Source organism: Arachis stenosperma, chromosome 1 (genome assembly GCF_014773155.1).
Source record: "Arachis stenosperma cultivar V10309 chromosome 1, arast.V10309.gnm1.PFL2, whole genome shotgun sequence".
NCBI classification, from domain to species: Eukaryota; Viridiplantae; Streptophyta; class Magnoliopsida; order Fabales; family Fabaceae; genus Arachis; species Arachis stenosperma.
In genome coordinates, this window is record NC_080377.1 from 113,509,572 (window position 1) to 113,531,588 (window position 22,017).

Sequence of the window (22,017 nt, forward strand, 5' to 3'; positions counted from 1 at the left end):
GTAGAAGCAATGGGATAGCAGGCGTCCGAGAGCTCTACAGCATCTCCATTCCACTTATCTGAAATTCCTACCAATGAATCTGCATAAGTATCTCTATCCCTTTTATTATTCCTTTTTATTAGAACAATCCAATTATCACTATTACAAATGTTCAATCCGCCTAACTGAGATTTGCAAGGTGACCATAGCTTGCTTCATACCAACAATCTCTGTGGATTCGACCCTTACTCACGTAAGGTTATTACTTGGACGACCCAGTACACTTGCTGGTTAGTTGAACGGAGTTGTGACTTCAAATAAGGACAATTATTGAATAAATCCAATTACAATGAATCAGATCAAAGAATAGTGATCACAATTTCGTCCACCACACACCAACGAAGTAATCTCCAAGAGGGCCTGATCCAAGTACAGCATCACCTGTGTAAGCCCCGGCACCCATCCCTGTACCATACAACTCACCTGCATGACCATGATCGTGTGTGGTAGTACCAGCAGATGCAGCCGCCCCTGAACCACCCCCACCAACGGGCCGATGCTGATCGTCGGTGTCGTCCCGATGGTCAGGACGACCCCTCGCCCTACCTCGCCGGCCTCGTCCTCCGCCTCTAGCGGGACCGGCGTCGTAATCATCGTGCACACCAAGGTCAGGCCACCTCCACTCACGCTGGCTCCTTCGTGTCCCCACACCCATCCTCCTATCAACCCTACGCTTGTCCGGCACGTCCTCCTGACGATCCATGTCAGGAACTCGCCCCGGACCCCGCTGTGAGGCCTCTAATGGAATAGGAACTGCTCTAGGATCCCCCAACTGCGACTCCGGAGACAAGAACCTCTTACCATACTGACGCCACCAGTCAAGGAACGCATGCGAAGGACCGGGGTCGCCTACAACGTCGAACCTCAGCACACAGTCCTGACGAGAGTCCCAAAGGAGATGCCACCTCTGCAAAGTAGACGGGAACCATCGATCGCCGCCTCTACCGTCCTTGGACATCAAAAAGTCAATGTTCAGGGCGGGATGCGGAATGGGCTGAACCCCACCAAACTGCGGAAGAACACGATCTATCTGATGCCACTCTATCACAGCAAAGTAGATCAGCGCCGTCACAGAGCGCCACAACGCCATATGCCGAGGCTCCAAAACCTCTGGATGCACAACCTGAAGTACGTCCGGAGTAGTATACGGCATCCATAGAAACTGCAAAAGGAACTCACCCTTGTCAGGGCAACTTTATCACACAACTAGAAATGCTAGATTCTAAAAGGAGACTTGTTAAGTAGCATACTCACCTCCCCATCCTGTAACATGTCTATCCTGAGCCTCCACATCTCCACTCTAGGACCCTTCTCGCTCCCGGAAGGGTTGTAACCTGACCATCTGCACCATACACATTTGTTACATGAACAGAAATATAAATGACTACGCAGTTATGTATGTCAAATTGAAATAGAGAAGGCATAGTATAGTACCTGGATGCCAAGGGCCAGCTCGACTCCTCATATCCTGCTGGCCTAAATCGAGGAAAGCGCCAAAAGATCCAAGACTGGAGCAGCTGAAGCGGTCCCGCTAACTTGACCACATGTCTGTTTGCCACTCGGCACATGCACCGGTACAACCAAGCCAGTGCGGCGGAACCCCAGCTGTAGGTACCCATCTCCTCCAGCCTAGCTACGTACGGGAGCCATCTGATGTGAATACGGTTCCCGGACTTGTCCGCAAACAGCTGCGTGCCCAACAACATCATGATTTACGCACGGGCATAACGGCGCACAGTCTCATCATCAGCATCCTCAGGGCACTCCCCGAAGGTCTCCTGAAACCAGCTGCAGTTCACTGCGTACTTCTGAACCTGGCTGGGAGGAGGTATAACTCCGAGCAACTCCTGGAACCAGACCCAGGCTGGACGGCCACCCTCGATGTATATATGGAACTCGGACAAGCACCCGCTCACGTAACGGCCGTCCACTGGCAAACCCAGCTGGTATGCCACGTCCTGGAGTGTGATGGTGCACTCTCCGAACGGCATGTGGAACGTGTGCGTCTCTGGACGCCATCGCTCTACGAAAGCACTGACAAGAGCCTCGTCTAGCTGGAACCATCGGTCGTTCAGCCTTGCAAGATGGTATAGACCTGCCATCTGCAAGTACGGAACGTATCTGTCATCAAGTCGCATGCCCTGCTGCCGCCGCATGCTCCTAATGCATCGCTGGGGCTGCTCACAAAATGAAACGCTCAGTTAGAACCGGCTTGAAATCCAACCACAACCATAAGCAGCATCATAAATCATCAACATACCATTCTGCTAAATAAGACCGCATAACATTACATGAAAGATAACCAACTAGAAAACAAATCCATAGACCGCACAACTAAACCGCATAAATAAACCAGCCTAACGAGAAACAGCTTAACTAAACCGGTTTACGTAAAAGAGCTACGGTAAAAACAACTAGCATAAAAAAAGTCAAACAAATCACCAACATAAAACCACTAACGAAAATCACCTACCCTAAACCACTAACATAAACCGTTTGCATAAACCACTCGCAAAAACCGCTAACACAAACCACCAACATAAACCACCAACAGAAACCACTAACTTAAACCACTAGCATAAACCACTAACAAAAACTACTAACATAACCCACCTACATAAACCACTAACATAAACCACTAACATAAACCACCATCTAACCCACATGCAAAACCACTAACATAAACCACCAACAGAAACCACTAACTTAAACCACTAGCATAAACCACTAACTTAAACTACTAACATAAACCACCTACATAAACCACTAACATAAACCACTAACATAAACCACCATCTAACCCACATGCAAAACCACTAAGGCACAAATACCGCTAGAATAAAAATATTTCCGTACTAACCTCCTCGTCGATGACCCCGGCTATATGAGCGACTCCGTCCAACGATATAACCGTGCCGGATCGTCCCCCATGAGCAGAGTATTCCGTTCAGCTATTATTCGGAGAGAATCTCGGTCGTTTTCTCTGAGATTTTGTGGGGTAGGGGGGAGGAATAAGAGTTCGAATGAGGATGGTTCGAACTCCTTATATAGCCGAATCAAGGGTAATTCGAACCACCTTGGTTCGATTTATGAAGGAGGGTAATTCGAACCAGCTTGGTTCGAATTACATGCTTTGCAATGGTCGTAGTTCGAACTAGCCTAGTTCGAATTATGTGGGATTGAAGTTCGAACCACCTTGGTTCGAATTACGTTGAAATAACAACCTCTAATTCGAACCACCCTGGTTCGAATTACTACCATTTTGAGTTCGAACCAAGCTGGTTCGAATTATATAAAAATGCGGTCTGGCTTATTGATGAAACGATTTTTGCTTTGGCGTATTTACGTTATTTTTCCACTCATTTGGCTTAATATGGTTTTTTACCCCCACATTTACACACAAAATACAGATTTTAACACCTCCAACTGTAGCTGAAAATCGAACTTGGGATATGACTATGCGAGACTAACAAATAGACCATCGTTACAAAATCTTTGCCACAAAGAAGACGGGGCTTGGCCCATATAAATGAGAAGAAAAGTGGAAGAAGGACAAAAACGAAGCCCAGTCGGCAAGATGGATAAAGCAAAATCGGCCTCTACCTGCACCATCTCTATCCAAATCCAAATGTCTATCCACAGTTTCCAACACACATCCAATTATCCCAAAGGTAAAAAAAATAAACGTGTAGTCCTAGGTGTATACTAAAATCAGTTAGCCATCAATATATTTAAAAAAAAATCAGCTACCAATATACTAAAATATAAAAATATATTAAAAATAAATTAAATTACATATATATTTATACACAAATATATTGATGATTAATTTTAGTGATTAATTTTAGTGATTAATTTTAATTTAAGAATATATTTTTAAAAATAAATAAAAAAATGTTAACTTATTTTTTAAATTTTTAAATAATTATTTTTAATTTTTATATCTTCACAGAAATGATATATATATATATATATATATATATAATAATTTAAATATCAATTAAATGTAAATCTTGGAATTCCCTCCAAGAAATAGGACAAAACTCTGAATGAGCACCGATGGAGAGTGAGAAAGCAAGCAAGTGACCACTGTAACGCCAACACTTTCCCCGCACCGTAACCCGACATATACACCCATCCCATGCAACCCCTAACCATCTGTATTCCACCATTCCACGTGTCGTCACTCTCCACTCCTTAAATTAACTCTCTTTATCTATCAATCTATCTTTCTCTGCAACACATACACCCACCTTCATTATGGCTGACATTCAACAGTACTACCAGCAAGACCACCAAGATGTCTCAGCCACCAAGGAACGCTCTTCTTCCCACATCCTTGCCCTCGCCACCCTCCTTCCTTTCGGTGCCTCACTCCTCTTCCTCGCCGGAGTCACTCTCCTCGCCACCCTCATCGGCGTCGCCCTCGCAACCCCCCTCTTTATAATCTTCAGCCCAATCTTGATCCCCGCAGCTCTCGTCATCGCCTTCTCCGTCTCGGGATTCTTGACATCGGGTGCCTTCGGCGTAACCTCAGTCTCTTCGTTCGCGTGGATGGCCAGTTATCTCCGCCGATCTCGCCTTCAAGAAAGTCTGCTGCATGCCAAGGACCGGGCTCAGCAGATTATGTCCAACATGGCCCAACGAGCCAAAGAGGCTGGTGACACTGTCGTTAGTAAGGCCCAAGACACGGCCCAACAAGCCCACGATGCACCGACTGACACCGACAGTACCGTATCCGTGACCCCGTCTGAGTCCCAGACGAGTGATACACATAGTGGGAGTGGGAGTCGGGGTGGGGGTGGGACCCAAACGAAAGACACCGCCTCTACCACCGAGACTAAGGATGAGGGAGGAGGAGGGGGAAAGAGCAAAGATCGAAAGAAAACATCGTCCTGAGCTATTTTATATTATATATTATGCGTTATATATATATTTAGTTCCATCTGTATTTCATTATCGCTGCTGTTTTTGAATTCAGAAGCCTGTGTTTTTGTTCGTCTCCTAGAGTTTGAATTCTACTGTATGCTTATCTTGCTTAAATAATTTTATTTCATTTCATACATGAGTACATGTCCACATTTTAAATAATTTATTTTTACTTCATAAATTAGTATTCATATAGCATGCTTTAGAAAAAGACTAGATTAGGCTATTAATTAATCAATACGGATACTAAGTGACCAATTCCAGAAGGAAACTAAAACTACCTGATAGACTAACTCATCTATATTAACTGAATTAACTAACTAAACAGAGTTAAAATATCTGTTTCACTACAATCATTAATTCATTATAACTCTCCGAACGTCAAAAAGAGACCCTACACTGAGTTTGCTTTTGAGTTTTGAAAAGGTAGATTCTGGTCAATATATAGATGTCTGAGAAGGGTATGCACTACATAGAATAGAAATTTTAGTTCTGTGTCTCCCTCCCATAAAGTGAAAGTCAATTTCCAAGTGCTTTGAAAAGTTGTCAATGCATTTGTATTTTATATTTAACACGATGAGGAAGGAATTTTGCATAACTCTTACAGATGTATAGAAGATAACCTTTCTATAAACTCCATGAAATTTTCATCTGTATCAAGCATGCTAATTCTAACGTATTTTGGGCTAACCCCAAAACGCTCCCCACTTCTTGATAAGATCTTGTGTTGTCTAAGGAAGCTTGCGCAATCCTCTATTAACCCCTCGCACTTCAACCACAAAAAAGCTGCAACCATATCACACGTACAACGATCACCTCATCAATAGTTTCAAATGAGTTCCTAGCTACTCAAATTTATCGATTTCATTATCAAATTAATTTAATATGGATTATCATGTAAAAACATTTCATATTTTAAATAAGCATTTTAGTCCTTTTTGTGTCTTGTCTTAAAATGCGTAATAAATTGTATGAGTTGAACAGGGATTACTCCTACAAAGACTTCTTCAAGTAAAGATGGTACTATTAACCGTTAAATGAATTGATATATTTTAATAAATATATTTGATTGAATTATCTAATAATTTACAATACTATCTTTACATTAAGATGTCTTTGTAGAAGTAGTCACATTATAATATTTAAGATAAAACATTCATCAAATTTGGAACAAATAATAATTTGAAAAGAGAGTTACCTGGTTGAGGTTGAGTGTAGTGATTGAAGAAGTTGCAGAAAGCAGGAGAAAAGTTAGGCAGAGTGAATAAGGCATTACCCTCAACTGCTGCTCTCAATTTCCTCCATCTATGAGCCATGATTTCATAGCTATACTTGAAGAATGATTCTTCTTCTTCACAGCTGTCAGACACTGCCTCCAAAATCTTAGCAGCTCTCAGTTGAGAATCCTTAGACACACCTATTGTATTTAGCTCTATAAATTTCGTCATCTTCTTCGCCACCACAGAGTCTTTAACCAGCGCCCATCTACAATGTAACTACAATTATTTAGTTTATCATTGAATAATTGCCTAAAACTATTCTATCTGCATACATGTGTAGTAAATTGTGAACCTTATATGGTTAATTATCTAAGAAATAAAGCTAATGGAAAACTCGAATCTTTATTTAGATATTAGATACTACATTCATAAAAATGATGTGAAAATCATTGTTACGATTACTGGTAAGATATAAAGACAAAGTACATAAATGATATAATTTTTTTTATCTCTATTTATGTCTCATCCAATTAACTGTGAAATAGACTGTTATGAAAAAAGTGAACTAAAGCGGACTTGTGCCTGATAAGAAATAAAAGTGAGAGTAGTTGGAAGTTAGTTACCCTATGCGAGTGCCAGAATGACCAGTGGCTTTTGAGAGAGTGAAAAGGGTGAGGTCATGATCTGAAGGGTATGAAATGGGAGTGTACTGAGGCCAATAATAAGCAAGGTCATGAATAAACAATCCCTGCCTCTTGTTCTTGACCACTGATTCCCTTGTGTATCCATCAGGGTTATTTGGTGAAGTTACCAGCTCTATGTAGGGACCATCTTTCTCATCATCATAAGTCTCTGCATCTCCACCCCATTTGTATAGCCCCGATTTCTGGTAATCTGTCATTGATGGGTACGACTGCCGCAACGGCGGATCAGAAAATTTGATAACCAGAACAAATTATGCATAACATGAAACAAAATGAAAAAGTTCGAGTAGTGGCAGTGACAAATCCAAAATTTTAGGCAGTGAGGGCAAAACATGTAGTATATAAATATAACAAACACAATCTTATAAACATCAAAATATATAAAAATATTAAATATTAAATATTTTTTATTATACTAATAAATAACACTGTAGTTATTAATTCACTTTTTTATAAATTAAATATATAAGAATAAATAAATTAAATATATTTATGATTACATATTTACAGTGTTAGTTTTTTTTTTTATGAATAAATTTGTCAACGTTTAAATTTTTTGTGATTAAAAATAATTATTTACTTTTTTAATATAAAAATAAATATAATTTTTTAATAGGATGGAACACATATATATATATTTTATAGTTTTTCAAAATATTAGTGGAGCACTTATCCGCACAAATTATAGCATGGATATGTACCTAAGTAATGAAATCAAATTTAATAATATAATAAAAATAATTATACATAATTTTTTTTTTCTGCTCAATACATTTCCAAATTTTAGTGTGAGCAATTGTCACCCAAGTATACGAGTGTGTTCGTCCCTATGTTATATGCAATGAACCAACCGACTTTACTATTATTACACCTACACAAAACTCTGCTACCAATTTAAAAAAGTGCCTACTCTGATGCAGAGTACAAAAGAGTAAGAGTAAATGGCAAGTTATGACGGTCTGTCGGTCTTTCATTTTCTGTGTAAATAAAATATAGTCGCACCACCAAACAGGTCGACACTGTATTCTATGTATATTATTAATGTGTACGTGAGTATTTGCCATTTAAAAAAGATATGACTAACCGAGTAATAGGGTAGTGCTGAGACAACAGTAATGGGTTGATGAGAATGATGAGTGGGAGACAAAGCATAGAGAGCAGCAAGAAAGAGCTGAGAGGAGCCTGTGCCAACAACAATATGGCGCCCTTGTGTCACTGCATTTCCAACCAAATTGTGAAGTCTCACAACCTCTTCAGCAAGCTCGGGTTCCATGAACCAACAAATGTTTTCTCCTTGCGAGAAATAGCTCATTGACTCCCACCCTGCAATTGTGATACTTGTTTTCTCACCTCTCTTTCTCCAATATCTTTCATACATTCTAGGATCTCCACTGCATTCCATCATCATTACTTTCAAATTACTTAATTAACAATCATAATTACACATGCTAGAAACATGAAAAGTATGAAATAATAACGTGATGGAACAGGGTAAAGTGAAACTGTGATATTCTTTTTCAATTTTTCATTGTAATATCAATTGGATATTCTTTTTCACTTGTAACGGGATATTCTTGTTTGCAACAAATGTATCTATCATGTTTTCACTAAGGGTGATTAATTTCTTCGTACAAATCATCTTAGATGTTACATATAGTATAACTCAGTATAATTTTGATATAGAGTATTACACAGTCGTTCAATCACGACTGTTCAATCACGTCTATTCATTTAGATGATTGTTCATTTATTAATTATTTATGTATTAATTGTTAAAAATAGTTATTTTTACTAATTTAATAATACGTAATTAAATATTTGTGTAAAATTTTTTTTACACTGTCGATGCATTCAAATTAAATTTTTATAAATCATTATTGCAAATGAAATTTTTCATAAAATGATAGTTAAACACATACACCAATCAAAAAGGTTATGCATGTATGTGGGTTATTATTTTCCCTCAATTTTTTGTAATTGGTTCTACCTATAATCTATGAGAGATGCTCCCATGCGCATAAAACGTCTTTTTTTAAAGATATTTTTTAATTGGTTCTACCTATCGGAGCCGGTAGGGGGTGTAGTTCATGAATTTCTCTACCCTATGTGGTCTATTAAGGGCGGTGGACTTGTAGTGCTCCTTTGGGTGGTGGATTATTTCGAGCTGTCATGCTGCCATTTATGGATGCTATGACTTAGCTTACCTCTTCGTCATTTATGTACTCCCTTGCAATGTTTTGGATTTCACGCATGGTCTAAACTGGTGTAGTGGTGAGGTGCTTTCAAAAATCTTCATTCATGAGACTGTTGGTGAGACAGAGGCTGGCTACTAAGTCCATCAGCCCGTCAATCGTTAGGCACTAATCGTTGAACCTGTTGCGATATTTTTTTGTAGGTTCATCTTGCTTTTGCGTGATTTCGAGCATATTAATCGGGTGCTTCACTTTTGTGATTCTGGTAGTGAACTGTGACATAAAATTTCTGGAGACGTTGTCGAAATTGGCTATCGAGCCATTGGGGAGGGTGTTGAACCACTTAATTGGGGGGCCGGCTAGGATTACTGGGAAGGCCCTGCATCGAGCCACATCGACAACTCCTTCTAAGTTCATCCTGGCCTCGAAGGCCGTGAGATGTTCTTGCGAGTCCTTTGTCCTGTCATACTTCATGTTAATCGGCTTGTCGAAACCCTTTGGTAGCTTGGCCTTCAGGATTCTTTCAATGAATGAGGTGGCTCCCATTATCACGTGCTTCCTCCTTGTTCGCTTGGAATCCCGCCGGTGTCTTCTGTCATCGTCGTTGCGTTGACGCTCTGGGTCTCAGAAGATGTTGCGGTCTCGTCGTTTCCCGTGCCGCCATTCGAGTGACCTTTCGCTCTTGGTTTCTCATCGTGATCGGCTCCTTGAAGTTGCCTGGCTTGCGTTTTCTGGCTAATATCGCTCTTTGGTCGCGACCCGACTCTCAAGGATTTGTGCTCTTTGGTAGAGTTTTTGGATTATCTAGATTGCTTTCTCTCATAGCCCATAAAGCCTTTGAGCATTATTGAGGTGGTGAACGTCTTCTTTTGGATGTTGCCTGTCAGGGGTTGGCTGGCAGTGCACGACACTGGTTATCCTCCTGAGGGTCAGGGGGACGTTGTTCCGTGGTTCGGACGTTGGGTTGTTTGGGTCTAACTTATGATGGTGGCTTGAAAATTGCTCTTTGATATTCTCCATCATGCCACCAGGACTTGGCGAATCCCCACAAACAGCGCTAATGTATGCGAAGTCACTGGTACGAGTTGTGAGATGGATCAGAGATTTACTAGTCGAGACAGTGACGAGGCTGAATTTTTAGAATGAAGAAAAAGAGTGATACTTGTAAAGATATTCTAATTCGTAAGTCAAAATGAATTTAAGAGATAAACAGAATTAGAAAAATGTATTGTATTAAAGAAAATCTTTGACTCACTTTATATAATTTGTACTGTTATTTTTTTTATTTTATAAATTAAAATATAAAAATATTTAAATTCGAATAATTAGTTAGGGATTCGTCAAGACCATACGCCAGTTCCGGCCGTGTCCGTGGCCCGGCGATGTTAGTGGGATATCGAATAATTTTAATTGGCAAAAACTTACTAGTTATATGTATAATTATTTAATATTTTTATCTAGCGTATAGTTTATACTTTGAAATAAATGATTGTTTGATATGATGTCAACTGCACACAAAATATCATCACAGATTCACAGTAGACACAACATATGCGTAATAGTGCGCCAAAGTTGCAATTATCTCATCAATTTTCACAAATGACCAAGTCCCAATATGCAATATTTCTTTTTACATATATTGGAATAAACTTGTTCATACACTGGCCCAACACTAAGGTCCAGGTCCAAATACACCAAAAGGCCCAATCCAAAGATTGGCCTTCGCTATTCACCGACCTCTTTAAAAGAGGTCGGACTCAACACAGACTTCTTTCCAAAGAAGTCGGGCTCAAGAGATAGCTGGCAGATAACACTTATTCAAATAAGTAACTGCCCCTAAAATCTCTCTAACCACTTCTAGAAGCCATATCCCAACAATCCCTAGATAAAAGGGACGGTTATCCACCTAAAAAGGTGGCACTACTCCAACGGTGGTTATTGGATCACCACTATAAATACCCTGACACCCCTCAGGTATCTCTAAGTTCCAATACATTCTAACCTGCTTAACCCCATGCTGACTTAGGCATCGGAGTGTCTTTGCAGGTACCACCCCCCATCTCTTGGAACACACAACTCGGAGGCGGCTCCCAAACATGCACCAAGTCGGAGACCACACTCCTCCAGCGCTTGGGCCTCGAACAAGTCCAACCACCGTCCGGTTCTAGGTAAGCCCCGGAACATTGGCGCCGTTGCCGGGGACCTGGAGCTCAATCCTTGATAATGGCGGATGATCAACAAGATGGTCGGACAACCTCTCGACATGAATAAGGTGCGAGAATGTTAGAAAGAAGCTGGAATACAGTTTCTATGGATACCAGAAATCCCATAAAAACTTCTCCCAATAGAGAGAGGATATCAAATAGGGATGATGATTCTACTTCTACAGTTAAATCAAACAAAAGAGAAGAAAGCACCGTCCCAAGGCCATTGTAGAAAGCAAACCAAAACGAACTCGAAAGCCAATTGAATAAAAGAATTTTCAATTCAGAAAATTCAATTGGCAAAAGAAGTTACGTGAGAGAAAAAAAACAAACTCGAAAGTCAATTGAATAAAAGAATTTTCAATTCAGAAAATTCAATTGGCTTTCAAAAGAAGTTACGTAAAAAAAAAAAACGAACTCAAAAGTCAATTGAATAAAAGAATTTTCAATTCAGAAAATTCAATTGGCAAAAGAAGTTACGTATAAAAAAAAAAAAAGAGGGGGAGAAAAGGGAACGTGACTAATCCCAATCTCTTCGTAAAATAGGATGGACAATGACATCTGTGCCGACTTACAATCTCGAAAAAATCCATGATACCCACTCATGGAATGGAGCAGTTGTATGTTCCAAATACACAATTGAAGAAAGAAGGGAAAACATTGTTGATAAAAACAATGAAACCTTTCTTTTCAACTTATGCCAAAAAGTGCAGCATCAGTCCATTTGAATGCAACCCAATCCGACAATGAAGTGATGAATCCAGTTTTTTCTTCATTGGATTCACATATCAGTTACAACAGAGCAGTGAATAATACGAAAAAATTCACATGGCACATCTTTCATTGGTTGCTCACAAATTACATCACTGCCAATGAATATGAAAGGAAATAATCCTATGGTAGAATTTGATGTCGTTTGCACACCAATAAAGATGAATGTCTTCCAGGAAGAAAACTGGAATCCGATCCAAAGAAAAAAGAAAGTCGGGGTGACAAAGGCCCAGTCTTCATTGGAGGGAATGATGGTTAGACTTTTCTTCAAAGGTCGGATGAGCCGGGAGCTCACAGAGAAAATCCGACCTCTTTTGGAGAGCTCACGAATAAAAGTCCGACCTCTTTTAAAGGTCAGACTTTACAATAAGGTCGAATGAGTTGGGAGCCACCAAAGAAAATCCGACCTCTTTTAGAGAGCTCACGAATAAAAGTCCGACCTCTTTTAAAGGTCAGACTTTACAATAAAGTCGGATGAGTTGGGAGCTCACCAAAGAAAATCCGACCTCTTTTAGAGAGCTTAGGAAGAAAAGTCCGACCTCTTTTAAAGGTCAGACTTTACAATAAGGTCGAATGAGTTGGGAGCTCACCAAAGAAAATCCGACCTCTTTTAGAGAGCTCATGAAGAAAAGTCCGACCTCTTTTAAAGGTCAGACTTTACAATAAGGCCGGATGAGTTGGGAGTTCACCAAAGAAAATCCGACCTCTTTTAGAGAGCTCACGAATAAAAGTCCGACCTCTTTTAAAGGTTAGACTCTACAATGAGGTCTAAAACCTCATTGCTCAGAATTATCCGACCTCTTTAGATCCGACAAAAAGTCCGACCTCTTTCCAAGCTTAGAAAGAAGAATATGACCTCTTCTAAAGATCCAAGCTTATGAAGATAATTTGACCTCCTCTGAGGATTCAAGTCTACAAATAAAAATTCGACTTCCTTTAAGAGCTTACAAAGAAAAGTCCGACTTCTTTCTTGAGGTACAACTTCGAGAACCAGATCCTAAGCATAAATGGCCATGATAAGGTCATACGAAGAAATTTCTCAACTGACAACCTCGTCTTGATCCAAAATGACATCGGACCAAAAGCGGACGAAGAAAAGCCAACACCAAAATGAAAAGATCCAACAAAGTCACTTAAGACTTGAAAAAGAACTACTACAAGATACTCAACTTACTCGAAAACAATCTACCTAGATTGTGCCATGTTTACAACAAAAGGGATACTACAGCTAGAAAGTGCATCTTACTCCTTAATGCACACTTTTTCTTACTTGAAGTGATGAGATCCAAAGTGGCATAAGAAGTTATAAATGCAAATCGTGGTCCGACCTCATTAAGCCACTTGTACTAAATCAAACTGGCAAGGGGCAAAGCCTAAAACGAATTGCACAAATAACTTAAGGACAACGTGATCATAATCAAACATCAACACGAAGAGGATGTAAACCCGACGTCACAACAATTTGTTTAAAACAAATTGAGAAAGGATGGCGATTTATAAGAATGCCTCCTCAAGCCAAGAGATAAGTATCCAACCTTACTAAGTTGACACAACAAGTATAAAACAAGTTATCCGACCTCCCAAAAAGAGAGTCCAAAATAACTTGTAAAAGTCACATAGCAACAAATAGTAAGATTCAAGAATGGCATGACTGAATACTCGAGTCCGACTTTATGAAGCTCGACCTCGAGTAGGGGCCTGGCTTATCATGAAAGCTAAGTCCAAAATTATTAAAAACTAAAGACAACATTCTACAATGATGCTAGAGCACGAAAGAAGAACGTGACCCCCTTCCAGAAACCTGAGAGCAAACTCAGATAAGGAAAAAGCTCTTGAGACAAAGGATGGCTACGAGATTCGCCGCAAAAGACCTCATCTTGATAAGAAAAAATATCAGGCTACTGAGTTCGGGCGAATGAAAGCTGACAACAAAAAGGATAGGACCCTACAAGATTACTGAGATCTTAGGAAAAGGTTATTACAAGGTGACCGACTTAAACAGCACCGAGCTACCAAGGTCGTGGCATGCTTGTAACATGAAAAGGTACTATAGCTAAAAGCGAACTCTACTCCATGATATACTCTTTTTCCAACTTCATGATTTTTTCCCAAAAATTAAAGGATTTTTTCTGAAGAAGGATTTTTAACGAGGCATCATAGTAGAGACTAAGGGATCATAGATAGTGAAAAACCCTTAGTAGCAGTGAAAGTACCTTCGCAAATAAATAAAGATCTTTTATCTCTTATAAATTCCTTCTCGTTTTTCTTTCTTTCTACGAAACGCGCCGACTTAAGCTCGACAAAGCGTGAAAATCCCATGAACCGACCTAGATGGTCGTCAGGATAAAACGACGAGGTACAAGTCGGTGTAAAGAGGTTATAAAAGTCGATCGTAATAAACTCGGAAATTATCTGACTTACAAGTCAGAAAAACCGAGAAAAAAGGAAACGCATCGCAAAAATAACCTAAATCATAAGAGCTCAATAAATCAAAAATTGAGTATAAGGAATACCAAAAAGAGATCAGGAAACCTATTGAAAGCACTAAGGCAAAAGGATGTCCCGAGTTGTTAAGGAAAACTTAACTTAAAGAAAGGGACAGTCAGCCAAGAAAAAGGTTTTTCAAAACAAAGATCAAAAAGGTTTTTTCTAAGATTACTGAAATCTTAGAAAAGGGCTACTACAAAGTGTCTAACTTTGAGGGTGAAAAACTACCCAGGTCGCAACACACCTCCAACATAAGGAGATAAAACAATTCCTTATGAAAATTGATTTTCTACAATTAACACACACCAATTGAAGCTCGATAAACCGCGAAAATCACGGGCCGATCATATAGAAATCGCCTGGATGAAGCGACGAGGAACCAATTGGTGGAAAGAAGTTACATATGCGAATTGGAAAGAAAACACCTCGAAACAGCTCGGGCCAAACGGGTTGAAAAAGTTGTGTTTAGAACAAATCGCAAAAGTAACTTAACTAAATATGCCCCTTGAGGCATAAATACGATCTAACAACTCGATCCACACGGATAACAAATGGATCGTACAAAATCTCAAGCCCACAATCTCATCTCTACAAGTTCTAAAAATAAACGACCTAGTCGTATAAAGTGGAACACTTTCACAAAAACAAGTTGTTCCAAGAAAACTCGTTCTAGCATTCACAACAACATAAGGATAACTTGGATTAAACGAGTTATGCCAGTCAACCATATTTTTAACGAAATTGTGTTAAGCACAAGTCGTGTCTATCTAAAAGCAAAGCTTTAAAAGTGATTTGTATCAAAATGAATCACTTCAACCAAACGACTTGTATAGAAACAAGTTAAAAAGGAAGGATTGTAAATGTTTCTAAACAAAATCGAAACGTAAAAACTATCCTCCAAAACAACTTGGATAAAACAAGTTGTATCATATACAAGGACGACAACCTTGTAAAAACTAGAAAGGGGAGGGAATAAGCATATAATCCTTTCACCTAAGGCACCAATTTATGCTCAACAAAGCGCAAAAATCACGAGCTGGCGTTTTCAATGGTCGCTCGGATAAAGCGACGAGGTATAAATTGGTGTCCAATGGTTATAATACGGCTTGATGATTTAAAACAACTCAAGCCCATGAGTTGAACAAAATCGAGTAAAAAATAACCATATGATCTAAGTAATTTAAATTGCGCAAAACAACTTGATATATAACGAGTTGTGCTTCAAAAAAGTGACTTGTATAAAAAACAAGTCATCTAGAAAACTCAGAATGAATGAGTTCAACAAAAAAAGGCTTCATTCGAAAATCCTTTCTGCTTGATTGCTCGAGTCCGACTTCATAAAGCTCAACCTCGAGCAGGGGCATAATGGATAAAGCAACGAAGTCCGATGGTTATAAAGATGATCTGATAGTTTAAAAGGACTCAAAATAAACAATTTGTACTTGAAACAAGTTGTAAAGTCCTAAAAAACAACTCGAATTTAAATGAGTTGTATGAAATTAGATCAAGAAATAGCCACGTTTTAATTAAACGATTTGAAATGAAACAAATCGTAAGACCTTAAAACTACTCGCATCGAACGAGCTAGATGAGGTTATACTAAAAAATAATTACGAGTTTTGAAATAAACGATTTGTATCAAAACAAGTCGTAAGAAATCAGAATAAGTTTCAGAAAGGTGATTTGTATTAAAACAAGTCATGCATCTTCAAAACAGCTCGAACTGAACGAGTTGTACAAAATTAGGAAAAGAAATATTTTCTGGTTAAGCACGATGTGCTAAAACCAGTCATACAAAGCCTATAAGCCTTAAATAACTCAGAAAGAATGAGTTGTACCAATCAGTCTTAGAAAAAAGACTTGGCCAAAAACAAGTCGTTTAAAGAGGGAAAAGTATTTATAGCACACCTGGGGCATAAGGGTAAATTGACGCGATCATTAAAGAAACGCGCTGTCACCAATGTAACTGCTCCCACGTGTAAATGCGAAAACCCCAACAGACGCGACGTTTGATTAGACTTGGCGGTTAAGAAATTTAAAATCACGTCAGTTTTAAAAGGCACGTCAGCTACAGACCAAGTTCAATACTCGAATCCAACTCTTAAGAAAAAGAGATTGGACTCGAGTAGGGGCACTGTTCATACACTGGCCCAACACTAAGGCCCAGGTCCAAATACACCAAAAGGCCCAATCCAAAGATTGGCCTTCGCTATTCACCGACCTCTTTAAAAGAGGTCGGACTCAACACAGACTTCTTTCCAAAGAAGTCGGGCTCAAGAGATAGCTGGCAGATAACACTTATTCAAATAAGTAACTGCCCCTAAAATCTCTCTAACCACTTCTAGAAGCCATATCCCAACAATCCCTAGATAAAAGGGACGGTTATCCACCTAAAAAGGTGGCACTACTCCAACGGTGGTTATTGGATCACCACTATAAATACCCTGACACCCCTCAGGTATCTCTAAGTTCCAATACATTCTAACCTGCTTAACCCCATGCTGACTTAGGCATCGGAGTGTCTTTGCAGGTACCACCCCCCATCTCTTGGAACACACAACTCGGAGGCGGCTCCCAAACATGCACCAAGTCGGAGACCACACTCCTCCAGCGCTTGGGCCTCGAACAAGTCCAACCACCGTCCGGTTCTAGGTAAGCCCCGGAACAAAACTTATCAACATGCAATACTAATACTACCACAACACGTTTGCTATTTTCATTTCCAGTACCAAAGTTTTAATTTTAAAATATGTGCATAGTATTTAACATAACTAGTTGTCATTAGTTTAAATGTTTTACGATTAAAAAATGTGACCAGATAATAATAGTATTAAATCAATTTCAAAATGTTCAAATGACAGCTATATATATATATATATATATATATATATATATAATAAGCAACAATCTCATTTTCAATATTCGTCTTTTATTAAAAAAAAAGGGAAAATATACTGGTTTTAACAAACTATATTTGAACCCTAAAAATTTGTAAAATCAACGCATTTAACACATAAACTCATCAATCATGCATACATTTAAAAGAAAATTACAAACACGCTTTTTCTTCTCTTATATTACTATCTCTGTCATTTTTTCAAAAAATAGAAAAAGGTATACTATTTTGACAACTAAAATTACCCTGCCTATCAACTTCTAATTCAATTTAAAGATAAAAGTCAAAACAAGAATTTCAAAATGTTAGCATCACTAATAACAATACAGTAATAATAGAATAAGTGTGTGTGTTGTATATATATTCTTGCCATAAAATCACGTTATAGAAGACGAGTTGTCTCTGTCTTCCCAGGAACAAGAGCAGGAAGCAAAGCACGTTATGAAAGACGTAAGCCCTAGGTCTCTTATCAGAAACAAACACAAAAGCACCAAAAATAAAATAAAATTCTTTGACTACTTTCAGTTCTTCCCAGAAGATTTGAGGAATTTTTTTTTTAAATATAAAATTATTAAAAATAATATTATATATTCAAATTTTTTTTTATAAATCAAGTCTAATTAAATTAAGTAATAAAACTTGGAATAAAGTTAATTATAATAACTATTTTTTTAAATATAAAAATATTAAAAGTAATACTACATATTGAACTTGATTAATAAAAAATTTAAATATGTATTATTCAAATATTAAATATAGTATTACTTAAATTTTATAAGTCGTTCATCATCAATATATAATTTTCAAAAAAAAAATTTGTTCTAATTAGTTTTGAAAAATATAAAAAAGTTATTAGTAACTAATTTTTTTCAATAAGGTTTGTTTAGAAAAATTTTTTGAAGAGTTTTTATGTTTTTCAAAAGCACAAATTTTTTATTTTATATTTGATAAATAAAAAATATTTTACTAATAATAAAAATTTTAAAATTAAAATTTAAAATATATATACATTAATATTTTAAGAATAATAAAGACTCAACAAATTATAATTAACAAGTTATAATTTAATTATTATTAAATAATTATATAAAATTTTAATATTTTTATTTATACATATTTAATAATATTTATATTAATAATTATGTATAATAAAAAATATAATTAATGTAAACATAAGTGAATATAAAATTAAAATAATATCTAACAAAATTATTATACGTTTTTGTTATATAATTAATAATTAGTATATAAAGAAGCAACGAACATCGTAACATAGTAGCAAATGGAGTATATAACAACAAAGAGGATTTAGATTCAAACTAGATAATCCAAAATTTTGATGACTATGGTTATTTGTGTTTATTAAAAATTATTTTTAATTCACTAAAAATAAATATTACAAGTTTACAACTTTTAAAAAGCTAATTCTATAAATTCTTAATCAAATGATGGGTTAATATGTGTTTTGTTAAAATATAGCGGCTTCTTGTTAAATTTTGTTAATATGAGAGCGGTTACACAAAAATTAAAATCGTGAGTGACAATTTGTAAATTAGTTTTAAATAAAAAAAATTGTTGATGGCAGTTTCATTTACCTCAATTTTAAAACTTAAAACAAAACAAATTATGAGTAACGATTAATATAATTTAATTTTACTAAAATTTAAAGATTGAAATGGTGAATAATGATTTCATTAAAAATAACAATTTAATAGAAAAATGTTAAATGAATAAGTTACTTTTATAATTAAATTTAATTAAACTTTTTTTGTTATTTTTATGCTTTTTTTAGTTAATTTTTTATTATACCAATAAACTATTATACTAAATTAAACTTAGCAAAATAACTTACCCATATAATATCACCAAATACAAAATGTCAAACGATTTCTACACACCCATACACAGATACAGTCAAACTGAAACATGAGTCGGAGTCATGTCAAAAAAAAAAATTTCTATAAACTATAAGAATTTATGTTTTTATTATTTAATTATTAATTTAATAACATATTTTATTTTATACTTTAAATATAGATAATTAATTAATGATAAAAAAATAAATTATAATAATTTTTGGTTAATTTATTTTATATTATTTTTGTTAAAAATAAAATTATTTGATGTAATTTTAAATGGGTGAATTTTGAAAGTGAAAAATCAACACCTGAATAGCATGATACAACATATAGAGACGTGTTGAATACAGTCATATCTCAACTAACACTTGGAACGTGTAAAAACACTTAAAGAATGTATTGAATATTTTTATAATATTATAATACACTTTAAATATTAATGTTCAAATAAAACATTATCTCTACTTCTATATTAAAAATAATTTCTGATAACTAACTCTCCAGTATTTCTTTATTAAAAATAATAAACGCAAATCATGCACTCATTTAAAAATAAATATGTATGGTTGGTCATCTAAAAGGCAATAAATAAAGGTCAAAACTGTCAAAATACTATTTTAACTTTTAAGCTCCAGTTCTTTTTTTCGCGGAAAAGGTCACTGAGTCGTTACCTTTACCTTAGATTTCTGCAATTCTTTTTTAAATTTTATGTTTTGGTGTTAGTTTTTACTATTAGCTGGCAAGAGTTCGAATAATTGACCCTCAAAAATAGATTCCCTAAAAAAAACTAGCAAAATAGTAAGAAGGAATTCATGTGATTGTTTTACAAGTAAAACCGATTATAATATTTTGCAGGAACAACACGAAGATAGTTGAATAGTTTTCTGATATTGTTAGTGTGCGTTTTTGTTACTAGTTAGCGGGAAATATTAATTGAATGAAGTCGCCCCTACCTGATGGCTTCTGAAGCCACACATACATTTAAAAATAAAATTGTAAAGCATGAAGATAGCATTTATTTTGACATCATCACAGCATATATATATATATTAATTAAAAAAGAAGAAAAAGCTTTAATTTAGACTTACTGGTCGAGATTAATGAGTCTCTCTTTGTCTGGGGGACGATCCGAACGAGTTGAATTAACCAATGACCTTCTTCTTGTTGCTGTTGATGATGATGAAGAGATAGAAAAAGGAGATTTGTGGTGAGTTTGTTGAGTTTGGTAAAGCATTATTCTGAGTATGAAGCTGACATTCAAAGCCAGAGAAACCACAAGAACATGCCTCAACATGCTTCTTGGTGGATTTTCCATCTTCTTCTTCATTCTCTGATTGCCACTTGCCATGTACGGCCACTATTAACAAACACACACACACAGCTTTGGTAAAGAAGAAGAAGTAGATAAATAAAGGAGTAGGTAGCTGATTATTCCATCTCGCACACAAAAAAAATGGCCACTTAGATTTGCAAAGGGTATTCAAATAATTTTCGATGCTAGAGAAATAGATAGAAGATAGATCTTGAAAACGGTAAACTAAGGCTGCGGTTATCAATGAAGCTCATCAGCGCAATAAAGCCTTCCTATTCTTTTTTTTTTCTCGTTTCCTTCAAAAAGCTGCTCTGATCTCTGCTCAGTGCTTACATTCTCTCAATCACGCTTAACTACTACCACTGCTTCACTCGCCCATCTAGGCGACAGAAATGTTTGTTTTATTCCATGTTTCCTACTTTTCAATTTATTATTAAGTGAATGCTATAGTATCTAAAAAGTAGTGTCTATTTATTAAAAAAAATTAAAAATTAATTATTTAATTTAAAAAATATAAAAATAAATAATTTTTAAAAAATTAAAATTAAGTTAGATAAAATTTAAACAAAAGTTTATAGACACCATAAAATTAATCTTATTATAATATATTATATGAGTAAAAAGTAAATCCTATCTTTAATTAAGATAGGGAAAAATTATATTAGTTATTAATTTATTATAAATAGATATATTAAAAATATAGTTAAAGACATGAAATTAATATTGATATATTTTCTTCTTTGAGATTTTATTAATAAATTTTTTTCTCTTACCCATGTGTCTCATTTTCTGTCTCAAATAAAATTTTAAATATAAAGACAAAATAGTCTTTATATACTTCATAACCAAAAATAAATTTATCCTCTAGTATGTAGCTATCAAAAATATATAGACATTGATACTATAAAATATGTAAAAGTATGAATTTTAATTATTTGTAATTACAATATAAAGTATATAAAATAATTTTTTATTTTAATAAATAATAATATATTATTTTTAAATTTATTTTAAAAAATACAAATAAAAAATAAAGTTAAATACACTAATACATGATAATAATTAAATGTGTTTAAATATATTTAAAAAAAGATTTTTATTTTTTATTAAAATATACAAATCAGATGAATTTTATATTTAAAAAATATGTCGATAAAACAAACACAACAACTTTAGCAAAGTCTTCAACTCTCCGTACTGCTGAATAATATTAGCATCGCACTAGGACCACAACGTAATTTGCCATTTCTTTTAGCATAGACAACAAATTTTTTTCCCCCTTACTTCTAGTACAAATTTCTCAACTTGTTATATGATTCATATTTAAATAAGAAAAATTCAATTCACATGAAAACAGAAGTTTGTCATTTTGGAAATCAAAGATTTGTACCAAATCTCAAGAAA

At 35.9% G+C, this 22,017-nt stretch overlaps 3 protein-coding genes across 3 annotated transcripts; 1 reads left to right on the forward strand and 2 right to left on the reverse strand.

The window, feature by feature from the left end:
* Positions 1–352: 352 nt before the first annotated feature.
* LOC130983575 (serine/threonine-protein phosphatase 7 long form homolog) lies at positions 353–2,710 on the reverse strand. Its single transcript, XM_057907548.1, has 3 exons — positions 1,474–2,710; positions 1,294–1,381; positions 353–1,201 (listed from the first exon to the last, which is right to left on the reverse strand). Exons 1-3 carry the CDS (start codon positions 1,746–1,748, stop codon positions 353–355), a joined length of 1,212 nt encoding a protein of 403 aa, XP_057763531.1. The 5' UTR covers positions 1,749–2,710.
* A 1,426-nt stretch (positions 2,711–4,136) lies between these two features.
* LOC130944636 (oleosin H2-like) lies at positions 4,137–5,086 on the forward strand. Its single transcript, XM_057873059.1, has one exon. It carries the CDS (start codon positions 4,300–4,302, stop codon positions 4,936–4,938), a length of 639 nt encoding a protein of 212 aa, XP_057729042.1. The 5' UTR covers positions 4,137–4,299; the 3' UTR covers positions 4,939–5,086.
* A 235-nt stretch (positions 5,087–5,321) lies between these two features.
* Positions 5,322–21,004, reverse strand: LOC130940119 (tryptophan aminotransferase-related protein 2-like). The gene is made up of 5 exons (XM_057868171.1): positions 20,390–21,004; positions 7,977–8,283; positions 6,812–7,101; positions 6,167–6,453; positions 5,322–5,754 (listed from the first exon to the last, which is right to left on the reverse strand). The coding sequence occupies exons 1-5, from the start codon at positions 20,647–20,649 to the stop codon at positions 5,570–5,572; spliced, it is 1,329 nt and encodes a 442-aa protein (XP_057724154.1). The 5' UTR covers positions 20,650–21,004; the 3' UTR covers positions 5,322–5,569.
* Between the last annotated feature and the right edge of the window lie 1,013 nt (positions 21,005–22,017).